Raw genomic sequence first — 18,200 nt, forward strand, 5'->3', positions numbered from 1 at the left:
TTGCTATAGACTGTCCTGAAACCCTGTACATGCAAAAGCTATGTGAACCAGAAGTTACTACTATCCCCTTGGCTGAAGGAGGACCACAGTATAAGCCAGTGAGTGTCCGCACCTCTGAAAATTAAACTCCCAAGTTGTTGCTAAATTTTCAAGCTTTCAGCTTCCTGCTGTGTAACAACATGCTAAGCAAGAAAGCTGCAGGCTGGTATTTTAAATATACAAAGCTTTTGTGGTGCATTGTCAACTGCTGTAACACTACCTAGATACCACAGGTAGAATTTTTCAACAGAAACAGATGTTCTTAAAACCTGATTGCACTTGTTTCTCAAAGAAAAAGTAGAGTCCACTGGGCCAACAGATAAAGTGGCTTTTCAAACCACTTACCTCAGTTCACAGGGCTCCTCTTTGTTTTCTGAAAAAAACACTATGTGTGGGCATAGTTCTACTGAGATTGATCACCTCTTGTGCAATGTCAAGAACACTCAGCTTTTCTGCAGTTAAATGGAAGTCAAAGGTGCACAAGAGATTGTTGTGCATGCTTCTAAGTTTTGGCGTATGCTGTAATGTGCTTTTTACTGCTTTAAAGATCAGTCAGATATTGTATGTGCTCAGACCATTTAATTTGCTTTTCAATATTAAGAGATATTGCTGGATCACAATGAGATGTTTCAGTACATTTGGAAGCTGGATTGTGTACTGGGTTTAAATTCTCCTTTCAGCTTCTTTTTAAAATCCTTTGATGACATCTCACCTGTATTTGGAAATTGGTTCAGATATCTTCTGCCTGAAATCATTAATTTATGTTTAAGGGCAAAACTAGTTCTGACAGTAGTTATTCATAATCACCTAAGTGTCCAGGAACAAATCTTACGTAATTGTTACTCTTAATGTCATGGTTTCTGTTTCCATCATGTGCTATGAATTCCATTTTAACTTGACATCTTCCTTTTACTTAATGGAGTTAGACATTCACTGGGTAGTGTGGCTGATAAAGATGTGAGAATAAAAACAGTGTCCATCTATAAAAAGTATTTCCTGTTGAAAAAATGAAGTGAACGTTAACTTTTAGTGCCTACAAAATACTATAAAAGAGATTTTTGATCGTATAATCTTTTTTTTTTCAATTACATAAAAAGCCATCTGCGATATATTTTGAGCTGCTGACTCACATTCTGCTTGGTGCTTGTGAGCCTCTCTTTTTGAATTTGATCCCTGCTCAGTAATGAATTTTTACTCTAAAATACATTAACAATCAAGAATGAGACAAATAAAACATATCTTCCCTTCCATACTGTTCACAAGGTGTTTTGTCCACCCACTGATACTATTTATTTATGCATTTGGTATGTAAGAATATTTCCTTTCCATGTCCCTTTGTACAGAGGAGACAGAATAGTGTCTGAATGAGGAATATTAGTTACTTCTCTTATTTTCAATCCTATACTCTTTGTGAAGAGCTTGCTGCAGGTGTGTTATGTACATACATTTTATTTAACAATTTTCTTGCTTTTAGTGGAAGATGAAATTTCATATAACATATTTCATTTGCAGGGTACTTATTGGTTCTCCATTAGTTGGCCAACCTGAGAAAAGAACAGGAGATGTCTACAAATGCCCTGTAGGAAGGGACAGCCAATCCCCCTGCATAAAGCTGAACTTACCAGGTATGAAAGCAAATGAAGCTGATATGTGGAGGTTCAAATCTTAAAAGATTTTTATTTAAGAAGTAAATGTAATTTTTATAGAGAAAATTTACTTTTGACTCCAGAAGTAAATGCAAAGGAAGTTCTGTTTGCAACATCAAAAACATTTTTATTTTAAAGCTTCTTGTTGGCCTTTGGAAAACATACAGATACTTTTAAAATGGGAACCGGCTGTGTTATCCAAATATTGTTATGGCTGGCACTGATTGACTGTGGTTTCGCAGTTCTGGCAGAAAGACTGAGGAGCATTGATTCGTGGGCCACCCTTTCCAAAGCTCTCTGGAGCCAATGAGAGCCTTCCTATTGCCTAGTCAGTAGGATTTTGATAATCACGTTAACTAGCAAGAGCCATACTGAAGTACATAAACAAGGTGAAGAAATATTCATCTGTTTCTTTGTCTTGTGTCATGAGATACTCATTGCAGATTGAAAGAGATTTCCCCTTGGTAAGAATTCTCCTAAATATGCCTGTCACCTTGGGTTTTTGTTTTTTGTTTTTTTTTTTAATTCTTTTCCATTGAAAATTTTGATGTCAGTAATAAAAAAAAATAATTAAAAAAAGAATTAAAACGTTGCAAACATAAAAGCTATAATTCATTTATAGCAAGACAACATTAAAAAAAAATGTTTGTGTTCTATTTGACAAAACTGTGTGAACAATAATATTTTGCTTTCATAGCGTTGTTATTTTTACTTTATTATTTTTGTAGTTAAAGAAAACTATTTGAGACAGTAACACAGACAAATTTTCTGGGATAAAGGCCAGTCTCAGAATTTTTTTCTTGTTCATTGCAACTGAAAAAGGAGGATGAAGGGGTGCTAAAATGCTTCATGGAATCAGTGTCAGTCTGTTTTATTTTAGAAGCTGGAAGCCCTATGGTAGCAGATATATACTTTAACATTTTGTTTTCACATTCTCAAATACTTAACATTTTAATCTATTTATAGACTCTACTTCAGTGCCTAACGTCATGGAAGTAAAAGAAAACATGACTCTTGGAACAACCTTAGTCACTAACCCGAAAGGAGGCTTTCTGGTAAGAAAGAACTTTTTGCCAATTTCAAAAGAAGTCTGTGTTTTTCTTAGGTACTGTACCAAATATTTCACTTTTTTTCATCTTTTAAAGGCATGTGGACCGCTCTATGCTTATAAATGTGGGCGTTTGCATTACACAACTGGAGTCTGCTCCAATGTCAGCTCCACTTTTGAAACTGTGAGAGCAATTGCTCCATCTGTACAAGGTATGCATGCCACAGGAATTCTCTTGTGTGTCTGAAAATACAAAGTGCCAAACAAGATGAATGTATACACACTGGCATACCACAAACTCCTTTCCTTAGCTAGTAGCATTACCAAGTTAAGTAAATGTTTTCACTGTCAGTATATAACCTAAATTCTTGCTAATTTTGGAGTTTATCTTCGTATAAACAATTATTAAAGGGCTACGTAACATCCAAACACAATTACTAAAAATAGTTGCTTGTGTTTTTTACTTAAGGCCAAAAAACTCTTGTTAAACAATGACAGCATGTTGTTAAGACTTAATACAATCCCAGTTTAGTAATATAAAAATCTTAAAGGCCTGGTCCCTTGACATATCAGAAAGGAAATGGCATTTAATAAGGAAGGCTCACCAGTAAATATTCCAGTTATGTGATCTTCTGATCCCATTCCTAAACATCAGTTTGCAAGACAGTGCTTTGCTATTCAAAGGAATACCAAACCACATGAACTACCATGGAAAAGTTGTTGAGTTACAGCTTGCATCAAGCATGTCAGACTGACTATAGAGGGATATATGTTTATTAGTATACCATAAAAATAATTATAGCTGCAATTATATATTTTCACCTTATTTAAGTCAATTGTTATGTGGCTATCTGTGTTGCAGAATGTAAAACCCAGTTGGACATAGTCATAGTCCTTGATGGGTCCAATAGCATTTATCCATGGGAGAGTGTCACAGCCTTCCTTAACAGTCTCCTGAGAAACATGGATATAGGACCTCAGCAAACACAGGTAAAATAATAGGCATTTTATTGTTATTTAACTTGCAGGACAAAGTAAAGAATTCACAGGAAATAAGAGCATCGTCTATGGAATCCTCTGTAATTATAACACCATACTCTAATGAAGTGCAAGAAGAAAGCAGCTGAAAAGAGCAACTAAGTCTGTCTCTGCTGCTAAGTAGTGATGTCAGGGAGGCTATCTCTTCCTTCACTATTTTCAGGCTGCCTCAGTTTTCTAATTGAGTGACAAGAAGTTACATGTTTTAAGTGAGGCAGTTTGAGATTTGTCCTTTCCTACTTCCTTCCTTTTCACAGTCACTTCTTTATAGCACAAAGGACATTTCTGCTTCTCTAAGACAGGCCTTCTTAGTTCAGACCGTTGGTTGTAAGATTTCTGGAGCAGTGTTCAAAATTTTGTGCTATGGAGCACCAAGAGTATACGTTTGAAATCCACATAACAGATGGCTTTAAAGCTGCGTGTTATTAATGGCAGAAGTTTCATCACTTCCTAAACAGACCCTAATTCCCTGCTGCAGTAAATCAGAACATTTTCATCAGAATTCATGAAGCTAAAACCAATACCACAGTTGAGGACATGATGTGTTTCACAGTCTTTTCAACAGCGTATGCAAACAGCAGTTTGACCATACCACAAGGAAGGGGCAAACATATTTTAACACAGAAAGTTTGATTGACAAGAATCTCCTGTCACTTGACACACTCCCTCCTCCCAGTGTGAAGGAGTTTTTAGTATCCTTTATGGTATTTGACATGCTGTAGAACAAAAATCAGACTTTTTACTACTTCTGATCAGCTCCTGCAGATGTCAAGGATACAACTGTCCATAGAGAGTATCTCTGTCATTTTCCAAGTTAACAGGATTAACATCCAGGTTCCCCGTTGGCTGGGCTGAATGCTAGCTGGTAAATTGTTGTGTATAAACTGTCACCTTTACATTTGTGTCCTGTTATCTTATATGTGCTATTTTCCCAGATAGTGTGAGGAAGAGGGAAAAACACTTTTAGATTTAACAGAAGGGGAAAAAAAATGTTCGTGGTCCTTAAAGTGGTGATTACTCAAGCACACATAGTGTCTTGGGAGAATACTTAAAGCTAGACTTCCCTTTGATGATCAAAAGCTGTATGGAAATCATTACTACCTTGTGTCCAAAGGGCTTCATGGGAAAAATACATAGGGCAATCAATGATACTGCACCCTCGCCCTGTTCCTCACCCTGAGATACTTAATTTTTTGCCACACCTATTCTACTTCATTTTTGATTCCTGCTTTGTCCTGCACAAAATTTCCCCTTGCTGATCTCCTGCTCATGTTCCAGCAGCCAGCTGTCTCCACCTGCAAAATCCATTCTTTCCAAGTTTTGGCATAGCTACCCTTTCTTCTCACACGTATGCTTATTCACTCAAGAATGTCAGCTTTGGCATCTGATTACTAAAGAGCTGAAACATTTGAGAGGCAGATAAGAAGAGGAAAAGGGAGAGAAAGATTGGGGGGGGGGGGGGTGAAAGGAAATGGAAGGAATTTGGGGAGAACCTGTTACATTTCCCCTCCCTTCCTCCTTATAATTTTATCCTAGGTAGCCCTGTTCTTTCCTCCCTGCTTCCTACCTAAGACCTCACTCATAACCACAGGCAGTAGGAGGCTTATTCTGCTTCTTCCACCCATGCTGTCTCTTTTCTCAGAAGCTGCATTTAAACTAGTGTTGACTAAGGAGGAGAAACAGCAGAGCGGGCTGGTTTGTTTTACTTCATCTAGGAACACAAAATAGAAATAAATGAGCAGTTGTTTACTTTCTGTTTTAACCATTTTTTCCCATGTTCATTTTCTCAGGATTTTTGAGCTCGTTGAAATCCGGTGTACTTTCACTGACTTCAGATTGTTTTCTTCTCATTCAGGAAAGGAATGAAGTGATTACAGAATAACTTCTTAGCTTGGGTGTGACTTGTTCAAAACTATGTTTTGATTACCAACTTAGAAGAATTATTTTCCACTCTCGTTTACCCCATGCATGAACAATAGCCATTAGGATTGTGGCAAGTCAGAACAGAAATTCCTCAGTATCCCATTTGGCATATTTGAAAGTGAAAGCTAAAAGATTCAGATAAAAAAGACTAAATTTACTATAATATTTTTCAGAAATACTTCTTTCCTCTTTCCCTTCTCTAAAAAATAATGCCTTACTGATATTTAAGCTACATATCCCAAGCTTAGGGATAGAGGCTGTAAAGAAAAAATGACAGCAGAGAAGAGGAAATGGAATATGGATTAAATGTGAAAAATAGCATGAAGACAGAAGTATTTCTCTCTGCCTTATACCATATCTTAATGCTACTGCAGAGAAATACTTTTTTCTCCTTTAAATTCTATGGAGACAACATTTATTTATTTTTTTAATATATATATGAGAATATGTGTTTTGGTTTTTTTTTCAATCCTTTTTATATGAGCAGCCTTCTCATAGAAGAAATTAAAAACAAAACAAAACAACTTTGATATGCTCAGTTTCAAATTCATAGCACTATTGTGATGGCTTTCAGAAATTTTAAAACATGCTTTTTCTCTCTATTAATACATGAGATAGACAACCATAGGTATTTGGCCTGAATCTTATTATATCCACAGGGGCTGTATCAGTGGACTAGTAAATCATGTTGTGTCATATCTTAACATCCACAAGAACAGAAGTGTTTTAAAGAAACATTAAAAAAAAAAAAAAAAGAATAATACTGTAGAAAGAAACCTTCAGTGGCTTAAAAAGTAATTTGTGTCTGACTCCTTATGAGTATTTTAGACCAAACAAATTGTAGCTGGATTTGGCTGCACTTCCCACATCCCGCTGATGTGAATCCCATCACATAATTTCTATGTACTACATGGTTTAATAATTGATTAGGAAAGCCAGAATATTCTCTCCAAAAGAGAGTCTGCATTCACTAACAGAGAGAACAACAGTAAGTTATTGTCATTTAGAACATTTTGTCCCAAAGTAGAAGAGTCTTTTACTTGCCTGTTCTCTCTTGCAGCACCTTTTTCATAGGAACTGGGGACAACTAAAGAATTATTCCCTTGTATAGCATAAAATTTGTAGTATGCTAGGGTAGAAAACTTAGGAATTAAAAAGATTTTCAGTAGATTATGGGCAATAATGCTGGGAAAAATGCAGGCTTTTCTGGAGTGGAGCAGAATTAATATTCATCAGCATAACACTATTGTATTTTCTGAAGTTGTACAGTTTAAAGATGTTTATTATCACATAACGATGGTGTTTCTTCAGTGGTTTTCTGTTAGATTCAAACCTTCATTACCATCTCATGAAATAAAATTCTAATTTTAAAAATTGAACTATAATTTAAGGTCCTGCAGGAGACCAGGTCATGCAGCCTAAAACTGTGTGTGGATTCTGAGAAGTCAGGTTACATTTTGTGAGGTGCGGCTCATTACTGGTGCTATGAAATGCGTAAAACTTGATGACTGGTTTTTTCAATGTTACCGCTAAGGAAGGGTCTCACAGAACAATTGTATCCCACAAGATAACCACATGCCCCTTTTCCTTCCTGATTTTCAAGCTACGCAACACAGTGCAGTTCTCCAGACTCAGATGTTCTTCCTATTCACTTCCTGAGAAGGAAATGCTCAAAATGTTTATTTGCTGTGATCATGGACAGTGCTTCCTCTCAAGTAGGAAATGAGACAAGCCAGTGTCTTTTTTTAGGAAAAAGACAACATTAGCATGGATCTTTAGAACAGTGAAAGATAGGCAGATCCTTATTACCCTGATCTTGGCAGAAGTCAGTGGTCAGTTTAACCCTTAATGTCAATAAAATCCTCAGTGCAGAAGTCTAAATCTACAGAAGCAGTCTCACTGGCAAACAGAAGTCTCTGGCTGCGTTTCTTGTGCATGGTCCTAAAATAACTGAGGCATTCCTCCTGATCCAAAAGGCCAAACATAATGAAAAGCGGTTGTTTTTCATCAGTCAATAGTAATCTTAAAATCGTAATTTTAAATGATCAGCAGCATCCCTTTGAGATTAGGTTATATGAAGGAGACAACTTGCTAATAATCATTAGCAAAATAAAATAATTATTAGAAAGAGTTTATTGGCTGCTTACACATACACACACATGCACAAATAAATAAAAGGAGGAGAAGAAAGAAAACTCACTCATGAACGTAGTATTATCTACAGAACAGAAACAATTACAGCATTTTCTCATTGTCACTCTCACAGATAGATGCTGCAAAGCATCTTAGAGAGAAAAGCACCTTAGAGAAAAAAGGTTAAAATGTTTGTATTTAGCATCAGATATGTAAGATTCTGCATCTGGAGCCATAAGATTGCTTTTAGCTGTAATACATTGTATGCCCAACCAACTGTGGAAGCCCTCTGCAGAATTAATGCCCTGCTGCCCAGGAGAAGCTGCAGGGTAGATATGTAGATAATGTTTCATAATGTTTGTGATATCTATGTCTAGTACCAAATATTTGACAAAATCTCCTTTTTATTTAGATATGAGCAACGAATGCCAGCAATCAAACACAGTCAGAGAGGCTATGAAAGTACCTCAGAAAACACTTTCAAAGCAATTGCAAAGGACATACTAAGCCACCTCTAAAATAATGGTGCTTAGTATCTACATGCTAGAGTGCTTTTAAAAATAGATGAGTGAGACATAAATGTGCCATGTAATACTGCATTATCCTAAATAATACCTATAAATAGCCATATGTAACATAAAATTGAAATATGCTAATGGAACATTGTGTGGGTTCTTCCCAGTAAAAGCTGTCAAGTACCTGCCAAAACATTAAAAGTGACAGAAATGAATGAGGGAAATTAATTAGTATTTAAGGATATTGCTTATCTTTTCATTTTACATTTTGTTTTTGCAGCAGGTTCCCTCGAGCATTTGTGTTTGATTTCAGTGAAAGGTTGTTGGATTTATTTTATTTTTTTTTTGAGTCTTTGCATCATTCCACCATTTCAGGAGCCACCATTTTGTATTCTTTCCTCTGGCACTTGTCAAGGTTATTACTTTGGCTTACTTCCTCTTGTAATAATGCTTATGCACTTTTGTCTTCATAAAGATACAGGTACTTAGGTCTTCCTTTCTGCCCCAAAGGCCTAAATATCAGTAGAGTGTTGTTTCTAGGCTGCGTGAAGAGTAAATAGTCTATTGATTTATCATCATCATCATAGTATCATAGTCTCATGCAGGTTGGAAGGCACCTTAGAGATCATCGAGTCCAACCCCCTGGGATTCGAGCCTCCTGTGTAGCAGAGCGGCACTTCTACCACTTACGTCACAGGGGGGATTCGAACCCAGGCCACCAGTGTTGCAACGTGGCATTCCTACCACTGCGCAACTGGGAGCTATTTATGGAGCTTTATGTTTTGATAGAATTAGTAGTTGTACATGAAATTCAGCCTCATGTTCTTTAAGGAAATCTCTATGAAAACTTATGACTGCTTCCTAGGGCACTGGGTGCCTTGTCCTAGAAGTGAGCAGGTCTGCATCTCAGACGACTCTGTGTCAGGAAGAAAAAAGAGCTGAGCATGCATTTTACTTTGTTCATGTTTTTAATAAAGAAACAACTTAGAAACTTGAAAAAAAATAATAAAATTGACATTAACTGTTTTCCACTTTGTCTTGCTTAAATGCTTATAGCTGATTCATATTTGGGGTAAAGACATGGAGTTTAGGTTTTGTTTTGTTTTGTTTTTCCTGACTTCAACTATGGATGAGCATTTACCTCACTGCAAGAGATGCAGCTACTTTCTTTAATGGTGGTTGATTTTTAGTATGAATGGTGTATTTCAGGTTGGAATTGTTCAGTATGGGCAAACTGTAGTCCATGAATTTTACCTGAATTCCTACTCAACAACAGAAGAAGTGATGGCTGCAGCCCTAAGAATACGTCAGAGGGGTGGCACACAAACTATGACAGCCCTTGGAATAGATACAGCAAGGTAAGTTCACAAAATATTTTCCTAGACATGACTGGAACAAGTTTAACAACTATCAAAAATAAGATGTGGCTGACTTAATTTTAGCTTTTTAAATGAGATTTAAGGAGAGGATGGATAAAAAGGCCTCAATGACAGTTACTTGTGGCAGTAACTATTTATTGAATGGAGGAAATGAGAAAAAGAAAATACATGGAATAAGTTTGTAGTCCTAAGCAAAGGCAACTTTGCTTAGCTTGGATGTCCACATTAGGTTAGGTAGGAACTGTGTATGCAGAGGGATAGATGAAATCAAGTTTTTCAGGGGAAATGATGGAATTTTTAGTATTAATTTCTTTCTTCTGAGTTTAAGATTATTGTGGGATTAAAGTCCACATTTGTCAGCAAGTCTAGAAATTTTAGGTCAGAAGTCTTTATATGTTCTAGAGCACTGGGAAATTAAAAATTCAGTGAAGCTTAGAATGATTTGGGGTCTTTAAAGACTATCTAATTCCAACATCCTTGCCTTGGTCAGGGGTGCCTTTCTCTAGATCATGTTGTCCAAAGCTAAATTCAGCCTGGCCTTCAATACTTCTAGTGGTGAGGCATCAAAGCTTCTCTGGGCAGCCTGTTCCATCCAGCAGTTCACCACTCACAGTGAAGAATTACTTCCAAACATTTAATCAAAATTTGTCCTTTTTTGGTTTAAAACCGTTCTACCCTGTCCTACTACTATACTCTCTGATAAATAAAATAAAATAAAATAAAATAAAATAAAATAAAATAAAATAAAATAAAATAAAATAAAATAATATCCCTCTGGAGCCTTCTGCTCTCAAGACTGAAGAATTCCAACTGCTTCAGCCTGTCTTCTCAGGAGGGGTATTCCATCCTTGTGATCCTCCTCTGGTCCTGCTTTAATCCCCTAGGTGGGTCACCTGGTCATAGAAAGAGACTGAGTCGGCCAAGCAGGACCAACTTTGTATGATTCCATGCTGACTAGGCCTGACACCCTGGTTGTCCCGCACATGCCGTGTGATCAGACTCTGAGATGGCTCTTCTGATTTAAATCTGCAACATCTTCCTGATTAACTATTTATCTCATTGTTGATACTATGTCTTAAACTCAACAACATTGTTACTTTTTCAGGAGTAATATTAGAGAAATACTCAGTTGCAAGTACGGAATGAATGGAACCCAAGAAAGTTCATGCAGTATCAATTAGCAAATATTGAGAAACTGTGGTTTATAAAGTCCCTGTGTACCAGAAACAATTGCAGGCTTGTTTATACAGGAAGTATCAACAACTTTCCTCAGCTCTTACGGTCCCTCCTAACTTACATTTTTGGTTGTCATCCAAGATGAATCTTAGCCTTTATTCTTGTGGACAGTCTTTAAATTTGATGATATTTTCCTAAAAAGAGGAAGCCTTGCTTCCTTCCATCCTCTCTAGAAACCTCATCCACCCCTTACTTTTATGGTTACATGCAGAACCATGTCATGCCCAGCCTGCATGAACACCTCTTGAAACCTCAGTGTCCCTTTCCCCATCTGTGGTATTCATTGAGTCACCCATGCCTGCCATCACTCACTGGTAGCCTACTTCTGCAAAACATCTAAAAAAATCTACAACATCCTGTCTTGCTGTGGATGTATGCTGGCAACTGAAGAAATACTTCTGGCCACTCAAAGTGCGCTTGTAGTGTGGAAACAGATTTTTTCAGTTGTAGGTTTTGGGGGAAGAATGTTGATTGATGTTATGTTTTTTGTTGTTGTTGTTTGGTTGGTTTTTTGTGCTGCCAAAACTGCTTTAAGGTGACAGTTTAATCAGTTAGGAAATTAATTATTCACCAACCAACACTGTGCTTTTCTTCTGGCACAGTTGAAAGAATCCTTGTGAAACTCTGACTGCAAACTGTCATCTAAATTCCAATTGGTCTTGTTTGTATTTATTCCTGGTTAATTTTTATTTCTTTTTTTTTTTTTTCCACTGTTCTAGTTAATGTAAAGTATTTTATATCAGAGTTGACTAAACAAAAATGGTGCATGTGCTAAATGTTGATTTCACCTTTTTCCAAACCCTCTAGGGAAGAGGCATTTACTGAGGCTCACGGTGCACGAAGAGGAGTACAAAAAGTAATGGTTATTGTGACTGATGGGGAATCACATGACAACTATAGATTACAAGAAGTGATTGATAAGTGTGAAGATGAAAACATTCAGAGATTTGCAATTGCTGTAAGTGGGAAAAAAAAAAAGTAGGAGTCTGAAAAACGTTCAGACATTTCAAACATCTGTCTAAAAAGTTCATGTCACAGAATCTTGATGGAAATATTATTATTTCAGAGATTTAAAAAATAAAAATTAAAAAAAGAAAGAAAGAAGAAGCTAAAATAACATTTTACATTTGTTTTCTGATTTTAAAGCATGTAGGGAAAAAAAAAAACAAAAACTATGTGACAGGGTTTGGTTTGGTTGTTTCTTTTTTTAATGTTGTTTTGGCTTGGGTTTTCTGTGAAGATAAAAGAGAGAGTTTGAGGGGCAGTATAAAATATAATCTTTCTTCTTAAAAGTGAACAGAGTGGATTAGTTCCAGTCTCAGAACAGTTTGTGTAGACACGCTATCCACTTAGAAACAAAAACCAAGAGCAAAGGTGTGTTATGGCTGCACTGTGTTCTGGGGTACTAAAGTTATCATTTTCACATTGAGCAATCTCAGTAGCTGGATGAGAGAATGAATATGATAGAAGCTACCTCATGAAGGGTGGTGCAGAAAAATTAATGATAAATTTGGTGTAACCTCTGCTATAGTGTGTATTCTATACTGGAATCATCTGTTTTTTCTTATTAACTTTTAAGATACTTTGAGTTGTCTCTGTCCCTGACTCTCATTTATTTTTATTTTCTTAGTAAGAACAACCTTTCTTATAATACTTTCTGGTTCTGAGTACTGACTAAATGATCTGAAATATTGAAAACTGATGAAGTGCAGATTTTTCATTTCTCCTTCATATCTTAAAGAATGACCAGTAGATGCATTGGTACCGTATGACAAAAAGCATTTATAAAGCTAGAGAGCACTGAAGAAAAATGTCCTTGCTGATTATGCAGTAATTTTCAGCTAAAATCCCTGTCTAAAACCAAATTTGAATGTCTTCGATGTCCAGGAATGCTAGAACATTGAAATGTGTTTGGGGTTACCCTCTCAAAGCTAGAAAGTGTACAGATATATATATATATGCGTATATATATATTTCTCCCATGAAAAATAAGCACTGGTCAGGGAATTGGAAAAATGAGCCCTTTTTTTCTGAGGCATCCTAAGTTTTTACAGCAGCAGTACTGAAACTATTAGCCAAATCTGAAGTCTTGTACCATTATACTGAAAGCAACTAGTCATGACGTACTTACAGGACAAAGTTATATGTGACAAAAAAAAAACAACTATCCTGTGCCTAAATAAGTATCTCCTTAATTGCTTGTATATGTGTTGGGGCACAAACTGGTGGTACATATTTAGAAATCAGTTCAATTATATATTCTGCCTGAGACAGGGTGTTTGTTTGTTTTCTAAATCAAGGTCTAGTTTGACAAATTCTAATAATTTTGTGAAGAAAGTATGAAAGCAGCAGTTGAGGATAATAAATATTACAGCATACAGTTGCTTTGCTTACTATTATGATGCTTGCATATAAAAAGAAAAAAAGTGGGCTCTCATACAGTTCTGTTCAAAATAATGGCTTTTAATCAATGAAGGCTATAAATCTGAGGGAGGTTTTAATAGAACAATGAGGGTTAGATATGATTTTCCAATACTTTCTGACAACCTTCATCAAAGGTGCCTTTTAAAAATAGGATTTAAAACATAACCTTGACTCTTTTTTGTTATTGTTGTTGTTGTTTTAATTCTCTTTAGATTCTTGGCAGCTACAGCAGAGGGAATTTAAGTACTGAGAAATTTGTAGAGGAAATAAAATCAATTGCCAGTAAGCCTACTGAAAAGCATTTCTTCAATGTCTCAGATGAATTGGCTCTTGTAACTATTGTTGAAGCACTTGGAGAGAGAATATTTGCCCTTGAAGGTAGGACATTATTTAAAATTTTACTTTATGCCTGCATTTCTGCTGAAGCAAACATAAGACCACTTGCTTTTATCGTCCTTTGCAGTGTACTATGCTGCATAAAATACATTATGCAACTGTTTTTTTAGCTGATCATAAAGATATTTTACAGTACACATCAAAAACATAGATAATAGTTTGAATTATGTTCAGATGGATAAGAGCAGATGGAGACAGTAGCCTAAAAGGGTAAGAAGGGTCACTATAGTTACCATTACCATTTTACCCCTGGCTGAACTTGAACTTGCTTTCCCTTATGTAAAAGTGTTGCAAGAGCATGTCCTAGACTGCCCCAAGATCATGTGTTTGTCTGCCTTTGCCTTTAAATTCTCTTTATGGTTAGTTATTAACTACAGTGTATTAGTTTGCTGTACAAGTTAATGTGAATTTGGTGTATAAAGTTGGCAAGATATATTTTTTTCCTTTTGATATGTTTGTGATTGTCAGATTTTAGCAGAGAAAATTCACCTCCTAATGTCTCCTCACGTTCTCCATCCAAATTAGGCAACACCAGCCAACTATGTTTCAAGTACAGTTATTTATTAGTTATAAATTTATTTGATATAAACTACAGTGACCAACTCGGAAGGGCTTAGTGTCATGCAAAAACAACATCCATCTGTTTGGGCTTATTTTTTTCAACATTCCGGTTTTCAAGTAGCTAGAATTTGTGTAGTTTATAGCTGGAACAAAAGATAATATTGAGTTGAATGTCAAGAAAAAAATACAAATATGAGAGATTATTTTAAAGCTCTTTGAGCTAATGTTTCTTAGACATTTAAGTATTTTTTTAGTGTATTGTTTAGTGTGAGTTAAGCATTTCTTTCTTCAGTTGATTGCTACTAAATATTTTTTTTTCCATTTTGTATATTCCTATCTTTTCACTTTCTGAAGGATTTTATTTCCTCACTTATAAAACCCATTTACTTGAGGCAAATTTAATCTCTTTGAAGATGTAAGTTTAGCTTACTGAAATTTACTAAGTACTTTAAAGTTCAGGGAATAGGAGCTCTTTTGTTAAGTTTACGTTTGATAGGAAGAATACACTTTCAGTTACAAAACAGATTTTCAAAGGGAAGCTGAAAACTTCTCCATGAGTTTTTGAGACATGAGAAAAAACAATGTATCTAATTATTAGAATGAAATCTGTTAATCACCCCTATCATATATGATGAAGTTTTAATGAAAAATGTAATAAACTGCTTTTATTAGCCCATGGCAGGATGAAGGATATAAGATGCAAGAACACACGAAGTACTGGACATCAGTACATTTGGAGTACTAAGATTCAAGGATTCACAGTATAATACAACCCTCTGAACAACCAGATGTAACCAGAAGAGACAGTGTCATTTTGTTGTGCTCCACCTAGTCCTGTTCAGCAGTCAGTAGCCATTAGGTAGTGCCTGGCTACCACACAGAACCCCAGACAATGCAAAGAGCAGAATTAACTGTGCTGGCCTCAACTTTCTGCTGATGAGAGAACGCTTTCTTTATCAGGCTCTAGCCCCTCCACTGGCATTAGTAATTAAATTAGTAATTCATTTATAATAATTATATTTAATAAATTGTAAAATATTTATATTTTTATATTAAAAAAAATTTTTAAAAATTATATTTTTATATGTTTATATGGTAAATAGATCTTCTTTGGTAACGTGACAATTTCAGCATATTACACCTCTTCTAGGTATCAGCAAGTTCTGCAGTACTCCTTGAATTCAGTTTTAATCTTCTGCAAAATATGCAGAGGCAAATATCTGTTTCTTGAATATTACAACATTGTATTCAGGATAAACTTACAAACTATTAGTATTCTTGTGTTTTGATATATTTTTACATTATTTTCAAATTTTGTTTCAGATGGACTTGGCTGTATCCAAAAAAAAAAAAAAAAAAAAAGGTTGAAAAAATTATTTCTTATTTCTTTCAACCTGTAAGAGTTCTAGATAACTTCACCACACCCAAAGTACTCCTTGAATTCCAAATCTTCACTATGACTTCAGTCTGTTCCAAGATTTCCATATAAGGCCCCAGTGAAATGAAACTTCCTCTACCTGTGGAACATTCAAAAATTGCTTCCACTGTCTTCAAGGCAAATTAGGGTGAAAACTGAAATGAGATAATAGCTTTATACAAAAATGTGATGGAGAGTCAGTCATTAAGAGTTTCTATGAGTTAGTAAGACTAAGGCATGTTGATAGTTTAGGCATGGTTTCTCACTTTGTAGAGTATTGCAGGAACTATTCTGGATTTGCAAATCTGTCTATGGATTCATTGTGGTGGAAGGGAAGAAAAGCAGATTAATTCTTTCCCTCACAACAGATTAATTCTTTCCCTCACAGCTTCCTTGGGACAATGTAGTTCACTGGGTGTGTGCATTATGGAAGTTGAATTAACCCTATACAGTGTAGCTGAATTTATTTTTGTACATAATGTGGAGGTTAGAGGAAACTTGATTCATGAAATTCTGTATCTGAAAGTGCTGAAAGTCTTAATCTAAACAGCCTTCAACTGATGTAGAAGTACATTTGATATTTTTCCTCTTGTAGATTTCTTATTTTCATTTTGTTTTCTTTGTCTTTAAAAATACTGCAGAGGAAAATTTGGAAAGAGTTGTGTAAGGAAATCCAACAAAAACTCACACTTGACAGCCAGTGGACTTTTACACATAATCTTTTTCATATGCCTCTGTGTCTCATGGCATGTACTTCTCATTTTAACAGCATTTTTATGTTTTATCCAATCTGTAGGCAGGCACAAATGTTTTTTCACAAAACATCCTTTATTAGATGCTTGGCAGTTTGAAACACAGTGGAAAGTTAGAGTGGGGGCCATTATCTAAGCAAAATTCAGAAGTGCACTTACTGACAGTACTGGTATTGTCTTCTGCCTGAAGCTATGAGTCCTGTCTTTCTCAGCCCATTAATGAGCATCCTTTGTTGCATGATTAATGCTGTCACTTGAAAATATTTTTTATCAAAAAGAACCAAATTATTCTCAGACTTAGCAAAGCAGCTACATCTTGTGAAACATGCTGGCCCATGTTTGTATGCTGAACATTTTGTGTTTGAGATCACGTCTGCTTACTGTGGCTAGTCATAAATCCCAGCAATTAGCAAAGACATACACAAGTGAGCAGTCTTTGTGGTTTAGCTGCTGAGTAGCAGAAGTTCAGTATTATTTAGTAGTCCTGATGCCTGAAATTTGTGCAGCCATAGCTAGCTATGTCTCAGTCTCATTCACTCTGTTTGAGGTTTGCCTCAGTGCTCAGCTGGTAGCAAATTATCAGTTCTTCCTGGACAAGCCTCAAAACACAGATCATAGTTCCTTTCTGATGCCTGTAGCCATGTCATGCTCTCAAGGAGGAATCAATATGCAGAATATAGTTAACTTACTTGTGATGCTTATGTACCTGAGCATATAGCACCCTGCTGAAGGCCCACCAGTTTAGTACGTAGCATGTGATTACCTGAAAAGATGTTGACAGTACTACTAAATCACGAGAGCTTTTTTACTCGGTCACTGAAGAGAAATAGAAACATTTTCATTTGAATTTCTGGGAAGGATTATTGTTCCCAAGCCTTTCCCTAACACTTATGAATCTTGGATGGTTGAGATTTTCCTATGTTGTTTTTAACAAAGGTTCATACAAACATCAAATGTTTTTCATTTAAAGTTCCACCAGCTGCCTACAATTTTTTAGTTGCTTGGATATGGAGCTGAGGTTACATGGATATGTTTTATTGTTCACTTAGCTCAAGTGGAAAATGGCTTAAGCATATTAATCAAACATTCCAAACATATTTAACATCAACTTGAGGTCAAATCTCAGTTTTAGACCAGAAGTCTTAGTTGGACAAGATCTGAAACATGATCTTAAAATAGAAGTGGTTTCTTTCACTTAATGGTAGCATTTAATGCAAATCTTAATTTCTGTATTTATTGTAAAAATCTGTTGCAAACTATATTTACAAAATAGTCTTGTTAATTATGTTATCCTTTGCTATCATGCAAGCATCTGCATTACACGTCTTTTTTTGTTTGTTTGTTTGTTTGTTTAATAGCAACAACAGATCAGCAAGCAGCCTCATTTGAAATGGAAATGTCACAGGCTGGTTTCAGTGCTCATTACTCGCAGGTAAACAAGCTGTCTGGAAAGAGAAGTTAGTTTACAAAGTAGATTTTTGTTGGTAATGTCACAAATTTTGAATGAGCTTCCAGAATTCTTTCTGCAGCCCTGTTACTTGTTGGGTGTCAGATATTTCCACATTTCCTATAATCGAGTATTTTGTAAAATGTACATGAAGAAGGACTTTAAACAGTGGGGGAAAATAAGTGTCTTATTCACACTAATTCTAAATGTAATGCTCCCATAGTATTTTTTCTACCAGGGAAATAT

The 18,200-nt window shown here is 35.7% G+C and overlaps 1 protein-coding gene across 2 annotated transcripts in view; it reads left to right on the forward strand.

Annotated features, from left to right (window-relative positions):
• Positions 1-18,200, forward strand: part of ITGA1 (integrin subunit alpha 1) — a 70,371-nt gene that overhangs the window by 24,237 nt on the left and 27,934 nt on the right. For both annotated transcript variants that reach the window (XR_014939397.1, XM_015848696.3), the window contains exons 3-10: positions 1,552-1,664; positions 2,652-2,740; positions 2,831-2,945; positions 3,596-3,723; positions 9,552-9,700; positions 11,765-11,915; positions 13,594-13,759; positions 17,866-17,939. Coding sequence is in view for 1 of the 2 variants with exons in the window: in XM_015848696.3 (XP_015704182.1) it covers positions 1,552-1,664; positions 2,652-2,740; positions 2,831-2,945; positions 3,596-3,723; positions 9,552-9,700; positions 11,765-11,915; positions 13,594-13,759; positions 17,866-17,939 (985 nt within the window). In the remaining variant the exon portion in view is untranslated. The remainder of the gene's footprint in view (positions 1-1,551; positions 1,665-2,651; positions 2,741-2,830; positions 2,946-3,595; positions 3,724-9,551; positions 9,701-11,764; positions 11,916-13,593; positions 13,760-17,865; positions 17,940-18,200) is intronic.

Source organism: Coturnix japonica, chromosome Z (genome assembly GCF_054131305.1).
Source record: "Coturnix japonica strain WE chromosome Z, WE-NBRP24, whole genome shotgun sequence".
In the NCBI taxonomy this organism is placed as follows: Eukaryota; Metazoa; Chordata; class Aves; order Galliformes; family Phasianidae; genus Coturnix; species Coturnix japonica.